General features: G+C 49.1%; 1 protein-coding gene across 1 annotated transcript in view; it reads right to left on the bottom strand.

Annotated features, from left to right (window-relative positions):
• Positions 1 to 1,923: 1,923 nt before the first annotated feature.
• ko (Stork-head domain-containing protein knockout) overlaps positions 1,924 to 24,970 on the bottom strand; it is a 447,377-nt gene continuing 424,330 nt past the window's right edge. The window contains exon 5 of the mRNA XM_075691312.1: positions 1,924 to 5,038. Coding sequence (XP_075547427.1) covers positions 3,479 to 5,038 — 1,560 coding nt within the window. The 3' untranslated portion in view covers positions 1,924 to 3,478. The remainder of the gene's footprint in view (positions 5,039 to 24,970) is intronic.

Below are 24,970 nucleotides of genomic sequence, written 5' to 3'. Positions count from 1 at the left end.
ACGATCAAAAGTTGCGTCTAATGATCGTGCGGCCTCGCTTAAGGTTAGCGTCTCTTCTAAACGTATAAGGCTGCCACCGCGCGGATATGAAACGCAATATCAATGAACCAGCGACTTAACGCCGCGGTGAAGGCGTGCCAAGCTCGCGGTTCTCGCCAACGCGTTTGTGATACCATCACTTGAACGTAGGCTAATGAAGCAAGAGAAAGACGGGAGGGGCTCTACTCCGTAAAAACAAGAAGGAAAAAAAGGAGAGCGAGAGAGATAAGCCGCGCCCCCGACGAGCAAATTAAATACGACGATGAGGCAAAGAAGAAGAACGAGGGCCGTGGCTCGACCGCGCTTCCTGTTGCTATCGCGATCACTTTGTTCGTTCGGTTCTTTTCCTTTTCTTCTTTGTTCATTCTTGAACGCGACCTCCTCCATGCAAAAACTCGAAGAGCGAGGACTGCCAGCGCGCCGCGCCAAGTCGGTCAAACGAGAAGGATCACACTGCTTGTTTCCTCGTTTCCTTTCTTATTGCTTGCTCGTCTTCATCGGTGGCCGCTGCCGTTTTGCGCTCTCCGCCGATGTGCTCGGCCCGAGCTATTAAAACGACAAACGATAACGCGGCGTCGGGCGCCAGCGTACTGCCCCACTCGTCCCGGCGCCCGCACTCCAAGGTGCGCTCTCCCCACGCCTCGCTCCGTTTTCCATTCTTTTTCTTTGCTTTTTTGCCTGTCCACACCCGCCCCATTAAAGTTCGCTCCCAATTTTGACCACGCGTTGCTTCGGAGAGCGCACTCAGCCACGCCGCGCTGTACTCATATCCGCGCACCAGCGGCGGCAACTCGTCCCTCCCCGTTTCCTCATTCTATACCTTATGAGAAAGTACGTGTGTGTTATACTTCAGCGGGAGCAGGCAGCGACCAAGTTCAGAGGTGCTTCTTTCTCGGCTCTGAGAGGTTTTTAAGTCTGTGGGCCGGGCTTCCGTGACAAAGCCTACTTGTACTCTTATGCAAATTAGACTCACGAACTGTTTTGAGCGCGGCGCCTGAATGAAGAGGCAGTGATGTGTCTCGCGCGCTACGCGGTGAATAATGAGTGAAAGAAAAAAAAATGCAGGAAATAGGGGGGGGGGGGAGGGCTTGCGCAAAGCTCGCACTCGACACAAGCCCGGAACAAGCGTGTGTGTGTGTGTGTGTGTGTGTGTGTGTGTGTGTGTGTGTGTGTGTGTGTGTGTGTGTGTGTGTGTATATATATATATATATATAGCTCAAGAAGGTCGTTCGTTGAGAGCAATGGATTTGGGTAAGTGCTCCTTGTCAGATAGTTCCGATTTCACGATACGAAAAGGCGCGCGGTTCGCGGTTCTGAAGAAGCCATGCTTCGGAGGCTACGAGACCGTGTAGTTCCGAAGAAGCCTAAAAGGTGCATTTGTAAAGCAGCGTTTCTATTTCTGTCCTAATCACAGTGAGAGGACGGCGTGAAAGTTACCTTAATATGTTATTTTTTCTGAACGCGTAATTGACGAGGCGACCAACAAAGTTGCACCTGCAACCTGTTCCTCTTATATATATATATATATATATATATAACAGAAAACCAACAGGAGAACGGCACCAGTTGTAATAGATTTTTAAGTCAGGTTGCGTTGTCAATAAGTGTTCTTTCTTCTTTCTTAACTGAACGGCCTCGGTCCGCTAGCAAGCTTTATAGTATTTGTGCCGACCGTACGCACGTACGCGTAAAATAAACAGCTTTTTTTACGACACGCACATAGTTTACTACATATGCATGCGAGCGCGCGCGTGCGTGTGCGTGTGCGTGTGTGTGTGTGTGTGTGTGTGTGTGTGTGTGTGTGTGTGTGTGTGTGTGTGTGTGTGTGTGTGTGTGTGTGTGTGCACGACAACCAGCTTCATTTAAGATAAAGAAGACGAAAGGGCAGGGAGGTCAACAAGGCGTAATATTACGTCCGGTTCGCCACACCTCACACATGGGAATAGGAGCACAGTAGGAAGCGAGAGAACTGGCTATTCATGCGCAAGGTAGACTGGCGCAGCTTAAATCAACTCCGAGCCAGGCAGGCGCTTGCTTTTGTACTACAGCTCGCGAGGCCGACGAAGAGCGACAAGTGAACTCGCGCCCAGCGGCGGCGTGCGCACACATCACTAAGCTAGCTACCGCTTCGGCGCCCTAACGCTCCCGAATACTTCGCGCCTCGTGGCACGAGCACGAGCCCGAGGTCCCGTGACTCACGGCGTCGTCAGCGCTGCGTAACTCTGAACGAGAGCCAGGGACCGCAGGGCGGTTTATCGCGAAACACGACCGCTCTTTGCTGCCTTGTACAACGCGGCTACAAGACGAGCAAAGAAGCCTTCACCTCCTTTCTCACTCTTCTTTCGCCCTAGTGCTCCTTTAAGTACCACGTCCTTGCATCCTGCTTCCGTGCACAGCAAGCTGCCCTTGCTCTGTGGGAAAGATCTGCTCCCTGTTGAATGGCATACTTTGACGACATGCTATTGTCAGCGCTTACTTTTTCGTTTGTTTCGTTATGTAGTCGTTACTCGCATAAAGAACCAGCGTGCTCTAGTTTTACATTATTAGCGATACATTTAAAGGGGAAATGATGTAGGGTTCCAACTCTAAACCGTTTCGCAGTGGTAACAGAAATGTACAGAGACGGGAAAGATAAATCGTTAGTAGTATAGGAGCTGGCGCAGTCATAGAAACGTCCGGACACTGAGTTAAGGACCGTCTGCACAAAGCCGTCGATTTCGGAGTTAGCTAGTGACGTCCAAAATCGGCTTTCGGGTGGTCGAGCATTTAAGTGAGGCTGCTACAACTAACCACTGAGTTTGTGGTATGGCCGGTCTATTGAACAGTCTAAGTAAGACGTTTCTGGTATGGCCGACGTACTGAACAACCTAAGTAAGACAGTAAGATAGCTTTAAGGTTCGCCTCTACGAGTGCAGGTGCACGTGAACACTCGGGACCTACGCTATTCAGAAGTACCGCCTTAAGCGAAAGCTTGCTACGCACGTTGGTGTTAATAAGCTTTACAGTGTGCACAGTAATTAGACACGAGAGGTCGCTCACATCCGCGAGGCGGTATTACCCTCGGTCAGCGCAATACACTCGCGGTTCACCACATCGACAGGCAGAGGAAGGCACTTCGTGAGTCTTACAAGCGGTACTCGTGTAGCGTCATGCATTAGCCGTGAGTAAGTTCAATTCTGTGTGGCACGTGTTCGACTTCTGATCCGGGCCATCCATCTCTTCTGCGCACATCGCATAGTGGTCGCCCAGGTGTCACAAGCAAGCGTCCGTCGCGGCTGCTGGAGGATTAACACACATGCACCACCCGGCGTCGATCTATCGCCGCTCCAGGGTGCGCAGAAACCCGAAGACGTGCACTCTTGCGCTGGTGCTTTGCCGACAAGTGAGCTCTTGCTACTTTCTTCTGGAGCAGATAAACGGGTGCGATTGCAGTGTTTTCCTATACGGGAACTGGTTGCGGGGAGGTGGACACGAAGCCGCTGTCGTCGGCGCTGCCTTTATTGGCCGAGTCGGCGAAGAACGCCGCCTTGGCTTCAGCTAGCTTGGCCCTCATGGGCGTGTAGCCGCCTCCGTTGCCGTTCATCTTGGTTGGCTTAGATGTCTTGATTATTGTTTTGCCAGCGGCAGTCGATGACTTGTTACACGGGTCCTGGCCAGAGGGCTCCGCAGGAATAGCCTTGGGGAGCGCGTGCTGCAGTGAAGTGGTGATGTTGGTTACGGTCCTCGAGCTTCCCACTTCTGTGACCAACTCCATATTAACATCCACCGTGCTCTTAAGGTTTCCCATCTTGCCAGTGGACTCGAGCGTCGACTGCACCGACTTCTCCTCGACAATTTTCTTGATTGGCCCGGCAACAGACGGGGATGAAGCTCCGCTTTTCCTCTGGGCCTCGATCTTCTCCTCCAGGATCAGGTTCGTTGCGATCTTCTTGGTATTCTCGCTACCGTCGTCGTCGATTTTTCCGTTTGTCTGCTTGATGGACACCGTAGTCGTGTTGGTAGATGGCTGAAGGTTCTTGAGAGTCTGCGGTGAAGGCTTGGTTTTATCCAGGTCAGCCACCGAGCTCAGGTTCTGTATGTTCTTCAGCGTGACTGTGTCCGTCGTCGTAAAAGTCGTAGTGGTCGTTGTCCGTCGGGGTTCGATTACTTGCGGCTGTGGAGGCACCTTGCTGATGACTATGGGTCCGCACTGAAGGTTCTTAATGGCGGCGATCGGACGCGGTTCAACTTTGTCCTCCGCCTTGTGCAAGTTCTTGAGGTCATCAGCGCTGATGTGTGCGCCTCCGCGCATTGGAAACGCGGCCGCTGACGGCTGCTGCTGCAGATTCTTCATGGAAAAGGCCGTCGGGGCGTTTCTCTGCGCCTCCGCTCGGATCCGGGACGTCGCTACGTTGTCGATGTCCAAGGTCGTTCCGGCGATGCTGCTTCGGCGGGCTTCAAACGTGGCCAAAGGCACAGGTCCTGGTCTTGGTAACCTGTTGTTGTTAGTGTAGTCGGAAGGCTGTTGCGGCTTACCGCTGGGCGGTAGCTCGTCACCCGCACCGGCCTTCTCGAGGGCGTTGTTGGTGAAGTTTGGCGGTCTGTACCGTTGGTCGTCCTGCCGGAGGCCGCCGTTGTTCAGCCTCTCGACAGGAAGCGGCGGCAAGGCCCTCTGGTGGCGGTAAGCACGGCGAGACAGCGGCGGGGTTCTGATCTCGGCCGTCGACGGCAGGCGTCGGTTGGTGGCTGCCGACTGCGCCAGCGCACTGCCGTGGCGCGACCCGTTGTTCTGGTTGTGGTTGTTGCGGCGCGCAGCGGGAGAAGCGCTGCGGTGTCGGTACAGTAGCGTGCCAGAAGAGTCCAGGTCCTCAGCAGCCGCTAGGGCTGCCGCCTTGCGGGGACCTCGGTAGTATCCTCTCGAACTGCGAGACCGCCGGTCCGAGCGGTCCAGGCTTGCGTCCGGAGTGTCCCCATTACTGGAGTGTCGCTCGCGGGCTCGATTCGTGCTCGACGACCTCGGCTGCACAGAGTGAGAAGAAAGAAGACAGATTTATTACACCCAGAAAAACAACACTTCCATGTTGCGGTCGAACAGTTAGAGGGATGAAAGAACAAAGATCAAGAAAATAATAAGGCCGCCATAGCGGCTCCAATGTATGGAATGTAAGGAGACAAGTTCATGTTTCTCTGAAGCGACGTTTACCAGCCGTAAAAACCGACTCGAACTCTGTGTTTCAAGGTTGAACATAATTGGAACGGTTGAGTTTCGCGAAGCGCTTTCATGACACAACGCCGCACCTGTAGTATGTTCTTGATAAACCTATAACTCCCAACCTGAGTTGAGTTCTCTCGGCAGAATATGCCTTATGCAATGAGTCTTGCTCGCAGCGAAATCTTTTAAACCTCTGACGCACAGCTGAATATCACTACAGCTGAGAAATTTATGCCGAGGTCCTCAGCTAAATTATGTACCCCTGATATATTTATGTATTTGAACATACTTTGCGCCCTACCCGGGCACAAGTAGGAGTTCGAGCTCGTTAACCAAGAAAATATGCGCTGTGAAAAGACGTACGGTAGGATATAAAAACATAACAATGGTCATAAAAATCAAGATGACTATCACGAGGAGATGAGCAAATTAAAGCAAGGTGATGGTCATGGATAATCGTAGAAAGCACTATAGGTACATTCATTAAAAATACATATATATATATATATATATATATATATATATATATATATATATATATATATATATATATATATATATATATATATATATATATATATATATATATATATATATATATGCGTCGTACGCAATCAATCGACGCTTTTCACCGCGTTCCCACGGGCACCGCCATATTCGATCATGTGATGACCCCTCCATTCCTTGATTCAGCTAGCCTCTGCTGCCTCTGTTTACGATGGCATGTGCGTGGAACAGGGGGCACGGTGCAGCAAGCCGCAGTTTCAGCAGCTGTCGTCGACAATGAGCAAGTGAAGGGCACACAAATTTGGCCAAAGCTTCAGAAGGCATGCAAATGTCGCATATCCATCCTTCCGAGCTCGTTACGCCTTGTCGAAATGCTACGAGTACTGCCGCACAGTGCGCCTGCCACAAGGTAGCGCTAGAAATTGTTTTCCCATGACACAGTGGTGCATGTTTTCAGCCGCTGTGCAAAAGAGAATTTCTGTCATTCGCCCGTCTTTATTTATTGCCAATGACTTTGAAGCTACAGCTTGTCATGTTTTTGCTTCAGTAACGCTTTTTGGTGCGACTTCATTACATTAAATTCTACATAATCCCTCATGAATGTGCCAGTTGCGCTTGATTTGTTTATTCATATCTGCGAGCAAAAAACAGCCACGTTTTGAAGTTTTGCAACAGCTTAACGAAAATACGTAATATTGTTCGTCACTCGCTTACGTTGCGCCTCGTGACGAAACGTTCAGCTTCGAACATTAAAACGGGACATACTTTAACCACTGATCGGTCGGCATGCTCGTTAACAAGTTCACTCATTTCTAACACGCGACTCTGAGCCTCAAAGTGAGTTTCAGTGAAAGGGGCTGGACGTTAGTGGAGACTATGCAAAAGTAACATTTACAAGCGCGAGCGAGTGTCTGCTAGATTTGCGGCCATAGTATTTTTCCGGGAACTCTGTCTTAGATAAAAAAAAACAACAACAACAAAAAGTATCGCTACCGCGACACCTTGGTTTGAGTTAAATTATGGTCAGCCGGCCGTGAGCGGTGGATGATAGGAAACAAATAGGACCGAGCGAAATGAATCCTTACATTATGCGCGTAGTGGATGGATGGATGGATGGATGGATGGATGGATGGATGGATGGATGGATGGATGGATGGATGGTTGGATGGATGGATGGATGGATGGATGGATGGATGGATGGATGGACGGACGGACGGACGGACGGACGGACGGACGGACGGATGGATGGATGGATGGATGTTATGAACGTCCCCTTTGGAACTGGGTGGTGGGTTGCGCCACCAAGCTCTTGCTATTATACTGCCTAATGTGCAACCTAGGTTAAAGAAGAAAAAAAAAAACGCACAATGAATTCTCATCACCAAACTTTCTGAACCCCTATTTCGAACTTTGTTTCCCTACTTCCACCGATCTTCCAATCGCCTCTTACTAATCTCTATTGCGGACATGTTCGGTTTCCCCCTTCTCTCGCTGAACCCAAGAGCTTCAAAGAGGCCAGTGGTGCCTAAATCGACCGCTGGGCAGACATCTTCACATTCTAATAAAACATGTGCCATCGTTTCCCTATACCGCAGCAAGCACATGCTTCTTCTTCTTTTATAGGTGCGTGTTTTAAGGCATCCTGATCTCGCTTCGAAAAGTAATGATATTCCCTTTGAGTTAGCATAAATTTATTTCTTTTTAATTTCGTTTTTTCCTCTTAAGTAGTTACTCATGGCAGGTTTCTTTCCCATTGCCGCCACCCATGAGATTATTTCAGCCTCTCTGACTTTCTGCTTGACGTTCTTTGTTGCTGTGTTGCTCACCCTACAGGCCGCATACTTGCTGGTAAGCTTCGTAGTTCTTTTCCTCCATTGTGAATCAATCTTTCTTTTTCATGTACAGATACCTCAACACTCTCCCAGCCCATTTACTTTCTTTCATATTCCTCAGTCATTCTTCATAATCAATTTTACTGTGAGCTTCCCTCACTTCAAAACTTGTCCAGCCCACATCACCTTGCACAGCTTCATTTGTAGTCTACCCGTGAGCGCCTAATGCGAGGCGTCCCACTGACCTTTGGTTGCCATCCAGTCCTGATTGTACCCCTGATTTCAAGGAAACAACCGCATTTCCCAAAGTAAGTCCCGGAACCATTACACCTTTCCACACACCCCGGAGCACCTCGTACCTATTGTATCCCCGTAGCGCTCTGTGCTTCACTATCGCTGCATTTCGCTTCCCCTTTACTGTTATTGTTTTTTCCTGTGTTTCCATATATCTATTGCCTTCGTGTAACCATATACCAAGATATTTATATTATTTTACCCGAGGTATTTCCTGGCCCTGTATTGCCACTGTCTGTTCACTGTTTTCGTTGAATACCATAACACCTGATTTTCTAACCCTAAATTTCAAACCTTCCTGTCCTTCCTGTCCACCCTTCCTGTCCACAGATATTAGCCAGACGTTGCAAATCATTTTGCTTGTTAGCTAGCAACACGATGTCGTCTGCATAAAATGAACCTGGAAGCTGCTGCTCCACTACTGTACCCGCCTGTTTGTATAAGAGATCAAACCCGATATTACTACCTTCTAGCGCCCTCTGATCCTCACCATGTAGATCATAAACAGCAGTGGGGATAAAGGGCACCCCTGCCTCAGTCCCTTGTTGATATCGACTTTCTCCTCGCTCCTCATCTCTTCCCATTCAACGCAAACGGTATTTTCTAGGTAAATTTCTCTCAAAAGCTGCAGACAATCGTCACCTAAGCCTTTCCCTTCCAGAATATACCACAATATGTGGCGGTCTACGTTGTCATACGCTCCTGTAATGTCTAAAAAGGCCACACATAACAGTCTGCTTTCTACTCTTGATATTTCAGCACACTGAGTAAGAACAAATAAGTTATCACCCAAACGCCTACCTATTCTGAAGCAATTCTGAAGTTCTCCCAAAATGTCATTATTCTCTGCCCATGCTTGCAGCTTTAATTTGATTGCCTGCATTGCTGACCTGTATATTACTTATGTAATGGTACTTATGTATCAGTACGTACGCGGATGATATCTGTATTTGGTCATCCGGGGTCACACGTCCACAAGTGCGTGCAAGGCTTCAACGTGCGGTTACCATAACGGCGAAGTACTTGCGCCGTAGAGGCCTGCAACTCTCAGCAACTAAGTGTGCAGTCATGGCATTTACGCGCAAATTGATGTCAAATTATCCAATCTTTGTCGACGGAACGGCGCTTCCTTTAGTCACCCACCACAGATTTCTTGGCGTGATAATAGACCGCAGTCTTTCTTGGACCAAACATGTTACTGCGCTTAAGGCTAAACTGACTAACTTCATACACGTTCTTCGTGTAATATCAGGACTGAGATGGGGCCCCTCTGAGCGAAGTTTGCTCCAAGTGTACCAGGCACTTTTTGTGGGCTACATACGCTACAGCATGCCTGTGTTATCTAACATGGGGTCATCTTGTATACGCACGCTGGAGAGCCTTCAGGCTCAAGCACTACGGATATGTCTTGGCTTGCCACGCTGCACGTCAACTAAGGGCACAATAGCGGAAGCACGGGCTTGTCCTATCGACATATACAGGTCTTGTGAACCTGTGCGAACCTATCTTCGCCTGCTAACCAGACACTCACACCATCCACTGTCAACGCTCCCAAGCATCAACCTTGACTGTGCTTTTTCTAAAGCTATTGCATGTCACGCAAGCATTGTACCTGCAAGATTCCAGGCAACCGACATCCCCGCGACACCTCCATGGACATTGCCAAGACCACTAGTGAGGCTTCAGATACCCGGAATTAGGAAGAAATCTCACGTTTCCTCCATTGGCTTGAAGCAGCTCACCCTGTCCCATATATTTACTTTATATAGTGGGACTGTACAAGTATATACCGATGGTTCGGTCACGCCATCTGCCACAACGGCCGCATTTGTCATCCCACAACTTGGAATTACTCAACGATTTCGATTAGACCACAAATCGACATCTACGGCTGCGGAACTTGCGGGAATACGGGAGGCTGTCCGTTTTATGAGAACGCAGACACCCCATAAATGGACAATATTGTGCGATGCCAAATCAGCGCTACAGGCGCTAAAATACTTTTTAAACAAAGGACCATACTATCTGCTCGTGCTGGAAATCGTCGAACTTTATCACAGTGCCGAGTTAAGAGGCCACGTGATCACCTTTCAATGGGTGCCTAGCCATTGTGGTGTTTTTGGTAATGAACTCGCTGACAGTGAGGCAAGATCGGCCTCCTCTTCCTCTGATGAAGTACGGATTGCCTACTCGCGACCTGACACCAACTCCATGATCAAGGCACTCATGCAGGACCTTACAAAGGCTTACAGAGCCCACTCTGATAACATTCACAGACGTCTACATATGATTGACCCAGACGGTAAATTCTGTTTGCCCCCGAAGCTTACACGGAGCAAAACATCATTGCTACACAGGATTCGGCTCGGCGTTGCCTTCACCCGTCGCTACGCACACCTCATCGGCCAATCGAACAGCCCTGATTGTGTACATTGCCAGATGCCCGAAACACTGCAACACGTACTGTGCGACTGCCCAGCATATATGCTGGAGCGAAGGACGATAGACAGTTTCTTAGCCAGCGTTGGCAGGCAACTACTGTCGGAGGAAGCTATCCTCGGCCCATGGCCTGACACTGCAATTTCAATGCGTGCAACAAAAGTATTGTTGGAGTTTCTGCAGGACACCAAGCTCGACGAGCGGCTCTAGCGAGGCAACTGTCTCATGTACATAAGCACTCACCACTTCTCTTATCATCATCATCCATTCCAATACTTTCACTCCCCTTCCCTCTTCCCCAGTGCAGAGTAGCAGACTAGAGCGCACTAGCTCAGGTCGACCTCTCTGTCTTTCCTATCAATAAATTCTATTCATTCATTCTCCCCCCTTTAGAAATTAAATTCATTCTACTTTGTCGCCAACTGTCTGGCATTCTTCGATCTTTTGAAGTTTTTTCCACTGCTTTCACCAGGGCTTCCTTACTTTTTGGTCCTAGTTCATTAATCAGCCTAACGGGAACCTCGTCTAGCCATGTGGTTGTGCGCTTAGGAATTTTCTCTTCGGCTTTCTTCCAGTTGAAATTTGTTAGCACCTGCTCCTTTTCCATCTGGTTCTCTTTCATGCTCTGTTTTCTTCAAATACAACCCTGTCATTGCCTTGGAAAGATACGTCTGTTATTTTTCTGATGTAATTTAATGCCGCTTCCCCTTCCAGTTTGTTTCCATATTCGTCTAGGATATGTTGCTCTATTGTTGTTGACTTCCTGCCTAATAATTTTATGTGGTTTCAAAATCTTCTAGGTGCGGCCTTTATTTTCTCACGTATTTCCTACAACCAACGTTCACTTTCACCTTTTATTTTTGCTTGCACCAGCATTTGAAACATAGACTTTTTCTCCCGGTATAATTCCCATTTACTGACCACTTCATCCTGTGGCAACTGCGCCTTCTTTGCCTGCCTGTGCTCTCGGGAGGCTTTCTGTCGTTCGGCCATCGCTTCTCGTATCTCCCTGTTTTACCAGTAGTGCGCGCCGATGGACGCACTACTGGTGGAACAGGGAGATACGAGAAGTGATCGCCGAACAACAGAAAGCATCCCGAGAGCACAGGCAGGCAAAGAAGGCGCAGTTGCCACAGGATGAAGTGGTCAGTAAATGGGAATTATATCGGGAAAAAAAGTCTATGGCGCGCCACTGGTGGCGGTCTTGTGCAGAACACTCGGGAAAGGAGCCAGCCGCGCGCCGTAGTTTGCTGCGTCGTTGATCGTGCTTTTCTGTCTTATTCACCTTTTCATAGCAAAATAAACAACCCTCTTCGCATGTGGGGTGTGGCCAAGGCTTCAAGGTATGTCGAAGAAGAATTGTTTCACGGTGGGGTGCTCATATACCGGCAAAAACGTGCCGGCGATACGGTTCTAATCATTCCCCGCGAAGCCTCATCAGCGGGAGATATACGGTAGCAATGGATCGCCGCTGTTCAGCGGGAAATTTCTTGTTGTGATCATCCTTTGCTTTGCCGTGTCGGTGTTTTTTCCACTCGATCAAATTTTGACGGGAAAGCGACGAAGTTCGTCTGCAGTGCAGCATGCCGTTCAAAGGCATTTTCTCTTCGGCTTTCTTCCAGTTGAAATTTGTTAGCACCAGCTCCTTTTCCATCTGGTTCTCTTTCATGCTCTGTTTTTCTTCAAATACAACCCTGTCATTGCCTTGGAAAGAAAATTGTTGGTCTTATGCGGCCCGGTAAATCTTCGCACCAACTGTCGCGCACTTCATGCTTTTGCACCTATTTTATGCGTGGCTTCGCGCATGTTGAACTGTTGCTAGTTGCTTCATGCATAACGGTTGATTTTTTTTTTTTTTTTGAGGTGCGAGGTTTTCATCCTGCCTCGTTTATAAAGGGTCTAAATCACGCTGTCTCTTATCGGAATGATACCATGCAAGTGCTTCTTTGACAGTTTTATTCGTTTCGCCTGATGGCATGTTAGATATTGTGGTTTTTTGGGAAATGTGTTTAGGAAGTAGGTAGTTCAGGGCGAGAATTGTTAATAGTTGCTGCATATGATATTTTTGTTCCATTTTCGTTAAAAGGTTCGCATCACGTTTGGAAAGTCGTCACACTTCGATGCATGCTGTCTGAGCAGACTTACCACGCCGAGTGATTTGTTTATTTCACAACGTAGTCCCTTTTTGCATGTGAATTTTGTACTTAACTGAATTCGTTCTTGTTATGCTAACGCCGCAGAGGACTAAACCCGGCCTTGCTGCCAGCGCTCATCTACTTTGACTGGCGCTGCTCTGCCTTTAAATATATCATGTAGCATCTCTCTCTAGTAACATTATAAAAAAGTACTGAAGAGTTGGTCAGACTTTAGCTTTGTACGTTTCCAAGCAGTTCACTTGGGGAAATTAAAACTGCAAAAACTGCAGCGGGAACGGCCGTTCATCGGCGTATACAGCAGAATTGCATCGGCGGTACAGCGCTAACCCGTGCGTTTGGTGACTTCGTTGACTAGTGTATGCGTTCCCATAAAAAAAAAAAAAATCGCACTTACTCTTCTTGAGGCGACTTTGACTGCACTTATTCGGCGATGTCAGATGTATTCATTGGCAGAAAGGTCACAACGGCATGTGCAGACATCGCACCCTGCGGATTTGTTTGAGATATAAGTCTGCACTAATGACGGTTGCTTGTTATTGAGGTACAGAAGCAGCATTACGGCAAGGGTAGAATTAAAAAAAAAACGATCGAGACATTGCATTATTCAACAAAATTTAGCGGCTAGTTAACATGAACTGCACTTCATATAAATGGGATTCATCGCGTTTATCTGCAGGACGCACCTGGCACGTATGTGGACTGGGTTGTCCCAAACACCGGTAACATCGTGTAACGCGCTAACCCGCTACCACCGGTAACACGCTACCACGGAGGCCAGCGTCTTCCCTACAGCTGTCACTGCAGAAGAAGCAGTCTGGCGCCCGAACAAAGGAAAAATGGCAGCCGCGAACTTCAGCCATCCAGCGCTGCAAAGGGTTGTCGTCTGCTACTGCTCCCGAGCTTACTCTTGGAAGCACCCGCTAGGTGGCTATCAGTGGCGCCTCTATAGGAGGTGCATTACGCGTATACCGGCCCAGTATTTACCGGAGCCAATATGTGGGAGCCAGAGCTCGGCGCAACCGCCTGTCATTAGAGAGATGGTACTCTTATACGAAAAGAAGAAGCCAATAACTCGCACATATCCTTTTCCTTCCTTTCCCTGCTGGCTTGCGGCTATGTATACGGTAACATTAGCACGAGGTCATTTAGGCACTTGTATTTCTTCAAACCTCAAAGAGAGAGAGAGAGCAAATGATAAATGAAAGGTAGGGAGGTTAACCAGGACTGAGCCCGGTTGGCTACGTCACAGTGGCATGCATATATGAGAAATGTTGGTCGACAACGCTACCCGGTGAGGTTTGCCCTTGACGAAATAATACAGCCGCAAGTAACGACTTGCTTGTTGGGGACAACAATGTCGATAAAAGTTGCTGAGTTAAACCTTGCACACGAACACTTTGGAATGAAATTATCGGCTCCAGTAATCGCATCTATCAGGGCTTTCTGTGAGCAAAGCAGAAGAGACCCGACTTCCTGCGTTGCTGAAACAAACGCAGCCGTCCTATGACGAAACGTGAGCAACTGGAGCTATTTCGAACGGCTTACACTTCGTCTTTTCTTTTCGACCGCACAGATTAATGTGATAGCGCACGATGGTGCTGGCTCAGCGTTGTGAAAATCCTTGTCTGCAAGTGTATACAAGTAGACTTCAGCTGCGTGGCCCCTCTTGTGTCCTCGCTGGCCGGGCGCTTTAAATTCTGTTTGCAGCAGACCAAACAGTTACGTTTGTTTATAGGAACCGCACCGCTCCGTTACGCGGAGGCGTCGCCCCAAGTCGGTGCATACAAGCCGCTTCCTCAAACGAGGAAAGTTTGGCCCTGCCGCAGATGTTGCTCCGCGCGTATTGTTGCGGCGTCTGCTTGCATCGGCTGCGAGCTCCACTGAGGACCCGGCGGCACGTACGATATTCGAGGTCACGCGAAGTCGTCCAGTGTTGAAACATTTATCAAGCCGAAAACATTCATCATAAGGCAGCATTTGTCAAAGCAGAAAAGGAAGAACACGCCTTCTGTGTGCACGACTCGCTCTGAGCGCGCGCGTGCGTCTGTTCGACTGGCCACAGAGCGCCGTTGCTGCACACACCGACACTATACCGAACTCGTTTTAATCGGTGCCCCACCCACACCTCCGCCTTCACCAGTCGGCTCCGCCTACATTTTATTTAGCGAGGCCGCCATTAAGTGACCTGATCTCTCTCTCCCTCTCTCTCTCCCCGCTGCTGGTGCGGGCAAAAAAGGCAAGAAAGAAAGAAAGAAAGAAAGAAAGAAAGAAAGAAAGAAAGAAAGATTTTTTCTGCAACGCTGTATCGCCTAGTCGAGCGCTGCTTTGGTATGGACAAATGCAAATGAAGCGCGAGAAGCAGCTCCCCGAGCCCGTTGGGAAGGGCCGAGAGCGGGCGACTCGCTTTTTTCGCAAGTTGGCCGGATTATGTGTTCAGACGATCGGTCTCTCCGCTTTGCCCCTCTTGGAGCGGTCGCTTCTTTCCGCCACGCTTTGTGGGCGTTGTGTGCCGGGTACCTCGGCAGTACCGTTTACCAGTGCGCAGTCGGGCGTCCAAAGGAGGTACACGCGCCTGCTGCAGCGACGAGGAATGACCACCTAATGCTCACTCGGGCGCTGATACCGACAGACACTGTGGGGCCGTTTATCTACATCGGGGCCTCAATGTGCCTGTGACCGCAGATATCGAAACGGGCACGGGTCGTTGGTAGCCAAATGGGCACCAATGTGGTGCAATGTAAGAAACGCGCCTCATGCCCCAAACTTGCGTGCGTACTGTGAATTTTAGCGCGGCCATGGGCAGGCTTGTTAGACTAAGGGCTCGTCTGGAGAACAGAGCGAAGAATTACTGCGTTGAAGGTGAGGACTCCGTGCGCTAATGAGCCGTGATAGCCTCGTATTTTTGTTGAAACGTGAAGTGTTGTTTATTTCCCAGGTCTCTGCGTCTCCGCGCGTGCAGCACGTACGTAGCGGAAACAATGCAACCACAACAAACAGATCAGTAGCTGAATAGCTTCACTTCAGTGAGCACGCAGAAAATTCGAGAGGGAAATGTGCCTAAGCAATTTTCTAACGTAACACACGGTTTCACTTCTTGCGCGGAGACTAAGGTTCAGAAAAAAAGCCCTGCGCAATTGGTGTGCGGCTAAGGTGAAAATAAATAAATAAAAATAAAATAAAAAACAGGAAAAAAGTAAAGAAAAGAAGGGAAGACAAAAAGAAAGGAAAGCCGCGCATGCTTCTGATGGAAGGAGTTACCACGTGAAGTGCAGATATACGTACGTGAATTGGCAGGTGAGCGCTGTGACGTACATGGTTGCGCGTACACCTTCAGGGCTATTGTGCGCATGTTGCTCGGCAAGTTGCGAGTGTGTGCTGCTTCCTTACAGCCGGATTTTTTTACGACAAAGAACTATATTACAATCCACTAACCCAAATCTATTCACCAAGTTCTTTCGGTGAAAAGTGATAGTGCTCTGCATTTTCTTCACTTCGAGCGGACCACCGCAGAACCGTACCGTTTTTATTGCGACATCAATTATACGGACACTCCAGAAGAATTTCCGCCGTCGGCGTAGCCGTGATGTTCCGTATAAAGTCCAAGTGCGGCAAGCTCGCGGTCGCATGCCCTATGCTGTAGGTTCAAGGAAAAGCGTGCGAGGGTGAGCCGACAAGGATATTGGCTTGATATCACGTGTACAAGGGAAGATGCACGCTGTCTTCTCGCGCGCGAAAACGGGGGGGGGGGGTGCAGGTTTCTGGCATCTCCTCTTCTATACTTGAGCCGCGGCTGCCCATGACGTGGCTGCACCAGCCTCTCTCGGCGGTAATCTGCGGTGGGTGCAACGAGTAGGCGACCCGAGATGATGGTTTCGTGTGCGCTGTGTTCTCGCGCGCTTCTTTTATACAACCCACCACGGTGAGTTAGCGGCTATGGCGCTGCAAAGCGCGAGGTCGCGGGATCGAATCCCGGCAGCTGCGGCCGCACTTCAGTGGGAGCGAAATGCAATAACGGCCGTGTCCCGCGCGCATCGGGGGTACGTTAAATATCCCCATGGTGGTCAAATCAAATCGTGGTCTCGGTACGTAAAAACCCAGAATTCAATCCAATTCTTTTATCCGTCCGGCAGGCTTCTATGTATCTTAAGAAATGTACGGGGGAGAAGACATTTACTGAAGCGTGAGGACTGACTCAAAGCCTATAGTCAGAATAGCTTACGATACAGCGAAGCGTACCACTAAAGTGAACCGAAACCAACGTATGTCACGCAACTAAACAGAAATTATTTACGAAGAAAAAAAAAGTAACTATGTTCGGAAACACCTCTTCTAAGAAATATGTCGGAACTTGTTTGTAGATATCAAGGATGTTTTGGACAAGAGAAATCTAAGGAACTTTGCCTGCAGGAGGAGCCGGGGCCGCTTAAGATATCTCCCCAAGCACATATTAAAGAAGAAAAAAATATCATAGTCGTCCGTAACAGCTTTAAATTTGGGCAGCAATAATTATCACAGTTTGTTTCCAATCTCCCATTTTTCATAATTCGAAACGGTTGTGGCTGAAACGCTTGTGAGCTCGAACGAGTTTGAACACCTTTGGGGCCTGTATATAGTGTAACGATTCGTCTCGCTCGATTATGCATTCCTTCTTAATCAAGCGCCGCTGTGGACCGGTCGATCCAATTGTGATAACGTAGGCGAAGCACCGCTTGGACCACAAACAAAGCACGTGAAGCAAAAAAAGAAGGGGTGGGGGGGGGGGGCATGCAACTTTGCGCTCCGTCGGCCGGTGTTGCCGCTGAAAAAAAAAAAAAAAAGAACCTGCTTACAAGCTCGTCGCTTCAACGCGGTCTGCCGAGTCGCGAGAAAGGACGGCGACCCGGAGCAAACTACCACCCTGCCGAATATTTGGTCTAGTATTATTACTGGTCAGGATTACGGACGAGTCAAAGGAACTGAAAGGAGACATAGAGAGAGAGAAAGAAAGGAAGGAAGAAAGAAAGAGAAACCCCGTCGAATTGCACAGTCGGCGACGTGCAAAATTCCCACTTTCCCCGCACTGATTGCAGTTCGGACATGCGCCACACAAAGGACGATGACACGTGACGAGAAGGCGCGCGCCTCTCCTTTTGTATAGAAAAGTTCTGACCGAAATCAAAACAAAAACGCAACAGCCCCCAAAAAAAGAAAAACAACGAAAAGAAAACAGAGTCCCTTCGAAGTAAGAAAGCGACGACGTGTCAGAGCGACCGGCTTCGCGGCGAGTGTTGCCCGCGCTGCGTGGGCGGCAGAGAAATTGAGTGTGACCGTTTCTCCGGACAATTGAAGCCGTCGGGAAAAAGGACTCGCGACGAGGCATTCTCACTCCGCGGCGATGGGGAACGCACGGAGCGGTTGTCAACTGCACACAGAGCTGTCGTGCTGGCACTGGCCAGTTCTTCCGCGTGCTATAAAACCGGGTTTCGCGCCGTATACGCGTTGACAGTGCCCTTGTTAGCTCCGCACTGTATGTACTCTGCGGCCTGACCGCGTGCACGGTTGACGTGCGGCTGTGGTTTGCCGCTCTGTCGAAAAAGGTGCTGAGAAACGCTGCGATCGACTCGCTGCGTGCTCTCGACGGCGCCGGGCTGGTTTCCGTCAAACTGTGTACGCGACGTGCGGATGTCTCGCCTGAGGGACGAAAGCGCGTGCTGGCAGTTGGGTCGGGCACCCGGTGACGCGCCGTTGCGCGTAACCTCAACGGATTATATGCCACAGGGTGTGTTTCCGGCTCGTGGTGAAATTCGGAGCATGTTTCTCGGAGTTTATATTTTGTAAAAAAGGAAAACAAAAATATTGGCCTCTATTGGTGTTTATTTTCGCCAACTCGCATTACACGAAATTCAACGTGTAATTGCTTCTTCTTTTTTCACTTCGGAAATTATTAACTAACTGCTCCAGGTTTATCGTAAACGGGGGACGTAAGCTCGTCTGGCTATTTATTTGTCTGCAACCCGCGCTTAGAAGTGAGTGCATCTGCAGCCTCTACGATGATTAATTGCAATTTAGCATTGACGAGCACCGCCTCCTCGAAGTGAATCCCACGGCCTCCGTGATTAGCTGCCGAGAGCTAATGACAAGAGTAGAATGTACCACCACGACACTGTGAGAATCACGGCCACAGAAAGTCGAAAAGAAATCAGCCAGTGCTGCAGTGCGGGCTCGTTGGTAAGGCATCTTGGAGTATACTATTGCAGCGCGTATAGACGAGGACGCAAGAAGGCACACGAAAGACACAGGCACACGGCGCCAACTTCCTTTGTCTGCGTCTTGTCTTTCCAAAAGAAAGACGAGACGAACCCAATTCCTAATTCTGCCAACCAGACTATTCGCAGTCGTAAATGGGATGAACCTCATTGTGTGAGGTACACCTCCTCTCGTGCAATATAAGTTCACGGCCGACGTATGGACAAGTACCACATATAAAGGTCCATGGATTCACTCAGGTCGTAAACGCGAGGCTGAAATGTGGTCTGGAAAGAACTTGGCAGTGAAATGAACTTCTTACGTGCTGTATCAGTGCGACGACATCTCGCGGCGGCTAAACACAAGTGTATGAAAATGATACCGCATTATTACGCTACTCATTAAAATACTGGTGAAACGTACAATCAGTGACAATAAAGTTATAAAGTCTTCTACAGTTGCACAGTATTATGTTTTTATAATCGAACAGAAGTGGATGCCTAAAATGCGTCAACCTTCTGCAGTTCACTTTCGGTTTTGCTGCGCGGCGCCTAATTGTCGATATGGTATCGCCATATGCCTTTACAGTGAGATTTCTCTTATATGTAAAGTAATAAAAAGTTGCATACGATACTATAGAGAATAAGGCACTTTATACTGCCTGCCTCTGTTATTTGTTTATAGACGGTTTCTATAATAATAATAATAATAATAATAATAATAATAATAATAATAATAATAATAATAATAATAATAATAATAATAATGAAGTACTTACGGACATTGGGAACGGCTTCATAAATTATGCTCAGTTAAATTCACAAGGCACTCGTAAGTGATCTTTGCGATTGGTCGCAGCCGTCTTGACTAATAAAATGCCCAGCATTAAGGGCGGCTGTAATTTTATCTTACGAATAACTCTAGCCTCAAAGCTTCTTGTGAATAAGGCGCCTCGTCTGACAGCTGCGTACGATCCCACAGCTGCGTGTTTATCTGGAGCACACGGAGGCTCAGAAACATCGTATAATTCATTCTGCAGTGCAGCCATTTTGTACAGCTTGTCGTGAAGGGTGTGCGTCGTTGTATACGCTCTGTTAATGCAGTGCACTCCAGCGGTTCGACGTTCTGTCTTGAACTTGATGACACGTGTTTTATGCGAAGCATATTACTAGAGCTCAACCCAGCTCCTCAGGCGCGGCGGTGTCGCCTTCAATGACCTTTAGTGACCCCATGCCATACCACGTGACACCGTGACGTCACGACAGAGGAGAAACGGGGCTCCAACTCGCGCCGTCGCTCGCGGCGTCGCCTTCAAGGCTGACCACGTGACACCGTGACGTCACGACAGAGGAGAAACGGGGCTCCAACTCGCGCCGTCGCTCGCGGCGTCGCCTTCAAGGCTGACCACGTGACACCGTGACGTCACGACAGAGGAGAAACGGGGCTCCAACTCGCGCCGTCGCTCGCGGTGTCGCGGCGGTATATAAGCAGCTGCGCTTGCCTCTGCTAGACACTCACTAGGTGAGATGCCTTCTGGAGACAGAGCTGCTCGTTGGAATGAGAAGCGAAGGTTGCGGCGGGCTACAGAGACTGATGAAGAGCGGGAAGAACGTCTGGCCAAGCAACGTGCTCAGTATGCGGCTCGGCGACAACGTTCTACCCATGCCTTACCGAGATTAGTCGAGAACACCAAGTATAACCGAGCATAACCATGCCTTACCGAGATTAGCCGAGAAAGACCAAGTATAACCGAGAACAGCCATGCCTTACCGAGATTAGCCGAGAAAGACCAAGTATAACCGAGAACAGCCATGCCTTACCGAGATTAGCCGACAAAGACCAAGTATAACCGAGAACAGCCATGCCTTACCAACTTTAGCCACCAATATGCTTCGCATCTGTCTAGGCTTAACCAAGCTAAGCCTCAGCGAATTTTTTTTTTTTGTAATCAGAAAGATAAAACAGCAGCAATGCTAGGCGGGACGAGAACGAATTTCCAAATGCGAGATAGGAGTCGTGTTTGCGCGCTGCAGGGAGTATAGAACGACACTGCCCACAAGCTTGTGGGCAGTGTCGTGGGGCATGAATGTGTCGTGGGGCATGAAGTGGGCATGAATACTGCTTTGTATTTTATTGGAATAAAATGTCTGTGTGAGTGTCTGCCTGCCAGCCTGCCAGCCAGCCCGCCAGCATGTATGTATGTATGTATGTATGTATGTATGTATGTATGTATGTATGTATGTATGTATGTATGTATGTATGTATGTATGTATGTATGTATGTATGTATGTATGTATGCATGCATGTATGCATGCATGCATGTATGTATGTATGTATGTATGTATGTATGTATGTATGTATGTATGTATGTATGTATGTATGTATGTATGTATGTATGTATGTATGCATTTTCCTTTAGTCATACCAGCGGCAAAGCGACGCTGCGCCTCCGAGTTCGTACGTTCCCGCAGTGCCCTTTTTTTCAGGCCGACCTGCGTTGTACATACCGAAGAACTCGGGGTGTCTACCAGTAGTTAGCATCTAACATGCTACGCACTTTGGTGTTAAAATGTAATAATAATAATAATAAACTCGCCTGAAGTGCGTCCGAGAACTGCTTCGGGCCGCGTATCCACAAAAAAGAAAACCGCTTACGCTAGAACGTATATACGCTAGAATTGCCACGGGATTCCCGCATGGATGTAATGTTTTCGGTGGAGGAGCTTGAAGCGGCACTAGCGACTTGCAGGCGCTCTTCGTCACCTGGGCCGGACGGCGTTACATATGCGGCGCTTGCCAATCTTAGGCAGAAAGCACGACTCATGCTGCTAAACCTTTACAACGAGTCTTGGCGCAAAGGTTTGGCTCCACGTGAATGGAAATGCAGCCGCTTGGTTCCGCTTCTCAAACCTGGCAAATCACCGTTAGATTTGTCATCGCACCGCCCCATCGCTCTGGCCAGTTGCATAGGGAAAATAATGGAAAGAATGATTCTGACTCGCCTGGAATGGTACCTCGAAAGTTACAACGTGTACCCAGATGCTATGGCTGGCTTCCGGCGTGGGCGCTCATCCATAGATAATGTCATCGATTTGGTCACGTATGTTCAACATCAAAAACGGATGAAACGACTCACTGCGGCATTATTCCTTGACATAAAAGGCGCCTATGATAATATAGCACATTATGCAATTATAGAGGCCCTGATTAAAGCAGGAATCGGTGGCCGCACTTTTCAGTGGCTGTGCAGTTATTTGACCGACAGGCATTTCTTCGTGCTGACCGAGGAAGGCGCCACGACTCAACACCAAACGTTCCGTGGAGTACCGCAAGGCGGAGCGTTGAGCCCGACGCTATTCAACCTAGTGCTCGTTGGCCTAGTCAGATGCTTGCCCAACACAGTTCAAGTATCAATCTATGCCGACGACATCTGCATTTGGGCGTCTGCTGTAACACGACTGCAGGTACGAGCACGGCTACAAAAGGCAGCTACCTTAACATCACTGTACTTGCGAAAACAGAACTTAGAGCTGTCTTCAGAGAAATGCTGCCTTGTTACTTTCACTCGGAAGGAAATGAAGCGTTATTCTGTAAGTGTCAACGGACAAGCAGTTGCAAATGCACGTAAACACCGCTTTTTAGGGGTAATTATCGACCGCGACCTATCATGGAGCCCGCACGTTTCGTACCTAAAGAAGAGGCTGCTGACAATAATACATCTCCTCAAATTTCTCGGCGGAAAGTCATGGGGCACATCGGTGCGATCAATGCTGCAGCTTTATAACGCCTTGTTCCTCGGTTTCGCAAGATACAGCCTCCCTGTGCTTGGTAACACCTGCAAAACAAACCTGCGTTTACTCCAGGGACTACAAGCTCAAGCCCTAAGGACGTGTCTCGGTCTTCCGAGGTGTGCGTCTACAGCGGCAACGATTGTCATAGCTCGGGATCACCCAATATCAACGTACTTGGTAACCGACGCTCTCAGAGCGCATATTCGCCACGTTGCCCGACTACCTTCTCACCACCTTGCCGCTCTACCCGCAGAAAGGCCACACACAACTATCAGTCGTATGATTGTTGCCAATCGCACCTCATTGCCATTGAACTACATGCCTGCAGCAAGACCATCCTCACCTTTATGGTGCCTGCACAGACCTGAAGTACGCCTCGCCATCCCAGGAATCACTAAAAAGGCTAACATGCCGTCGTTTGCCCTGAAGCAGGCCACATTAGAACTTTTACATGCAGTGCACAGTGGCCGCGTACACGTTTACATCGATGGTTCAGTCACATCTGCAAGTTCAGCTGCTGCTGTGGTGATACCAACAAGATCCGTCGAAATACAGCTAAAAACGTCGCATGTATCATCAACGACAGCTGCTGAACTGGTAGCCTTACGTGCGGCTCTTCATTTCATTCAGGAGGAACCACCCCATGCATGGTCAGTCTTCTGTGATTCCAAGGCAGCCCTACAGAGTGTACTCTCAGCACTGCGCCATGGATCACATGAACAGCTCGTCGCAGAGATCAGAGAAGTACATCATCGCATAGTTGACGAAGGACATGATATCATATATCAGTGGTTGCCTAGTCACTGTGGCATACACGGCAATGATCGAGCAGACGCAGCTGCCCGATCTGCCCATGACGGCGTCAGCTGCGTTGCCATTCCTCTTTCGAGAGCCGACGCAGCGAAAAAACTTGCCGTCCTGGCAAACGACCTGACATTAGCTCAGTGGAATTCATCCGATTTCACAAGTGCACGACTTCACACCCTGGACCCTAATTTACAACTCCGTATTCCGCCCGAGCTTCCACGACGCGACTGTACCCTTCTAGTTCGTCTATGGCTTGGAGTAGCATTTTCAAATGCGTATTCCTTTCTTATCGGAATGTCCGACAACCCACTTTGTGACTTCTGCGGGTGCAACGAAACAATCGCGCACCTTCTTTGTGAGTGCTCTCGTTTCAACCCGCAAAGAGCAGTCCTCTCAGCCACCCTAGACAAACTGGACAAGCGCCCACTGACAGAAAACAAGATCCTTGGATACTGGCCTACGCGAACATCAGCGCGATCGGCTATGAAGGCGCTGCTGCGGTATTTAAAAGACACTGGACTTTCTGACAGATTGTGACGCAGGATTGTACGGTGACACTGCACAACACTAGGAACACCTTTGCGGGCTGCGTGACAGTGCCCACAGAAACAGTTTGTGTGTACGTGCGTGTGTGTGTAGTTTTTTTTTCTTTTTTTTTAATCCTTCTCTCTCTCACCTATCGCATCCCCTTGCCCCTCCCCCAGTACAGGGTAGCCAACCGGAGATAATCTCTGGTTAACCTCCCTGTCTTTCCTTTGCCTTTCTCTCTCTCTCTCTGGTAAGGAGTAATTCCTGGCAATCCCAATGCTGGACTTACTAGCGTAGGTGGCTGGCCAATGGCAGAGTACTTACGAACGGGTAACTTTGCGAGTTCGGTCCCAGCTGTTTAAGCAAGAACTGGTGAGTACAAAAATCATAAACAGTGGAACCAGCATGCCTGACTGCCCTTTCAGAAAGCATCACACCCTGGTACAACAACTTCGCACAGAGGTGACGTGAAAGCCGTTGTCTTTGATTCTCCAGCATACCTCAAAGATGTGAAGTTCCATACAAGTGTCGCCACGCACACACGCTTCCGCACACTTGCGGCTGCACGCTGGCTATAGAACCGCACGCCCGCGGCGACAACCGACACCAAAGATAGGCGTGTTTTTCGACAGCGTACGCAAAACGACAGCGAGGCACAACGCGGCGCTTAGGGATTGACTGAGACACCAAAGGACCCACTGACGCGGTCGCGTACATGACAGTGACATTTATATGTGTAATTACGTCCGCTTAATTACCCGTGATTGCACGCTTCGCGGCTCTGCAGCCGTGCCCACACCTTATAAGCGCGCGTATTTCGAGACGCAGCAAGAAAGCTGGCCCGAGTGCACTTTCTTTATTTCCCGCCCCCTGTATACTCTCTCGGCACACACACGTGGAGCACGAAAACGACGGCGTGCAGCTCAGGTCGTAATCACGGAGGACGCTCACGCAGTGGTCCTTCGCCTCCATATGTTGGGCACAGTGTGGCGCGCGCCGTGTTAGGCCCGCAATTTACAATTTGCTACAGACACAGAGCGCAAAGCCCGCGCTACCGTGGCCCCCGAGATATGGCAAAACGACGGCGTGCCATTGACGTTTAGAACCAAGGAATGAAGCGGCCTACATTTTTGTCGCCCTCTCTCCCAGTCGCTCGGTGCT

Source organism: Dermacentor variabilis, chromosome 1 (assembly GCF_050947875.1).
Source record: "Dermacentor variabilis isolate Ectoservices chromosome 1, ASM5094787v1, whole genome shotgun sequence".
NCBI lineage: Eukaryota > Metazoa > Arthropoda > Arachnida > Ixodida > Ixodidae > Dermacentor > Dermacentor variabilis.
The sequence above is the reverse complement of the archived record's forward strand: the minus strand, read 5'-3'. Positions and strand labels throughout refer to the sequence as shown.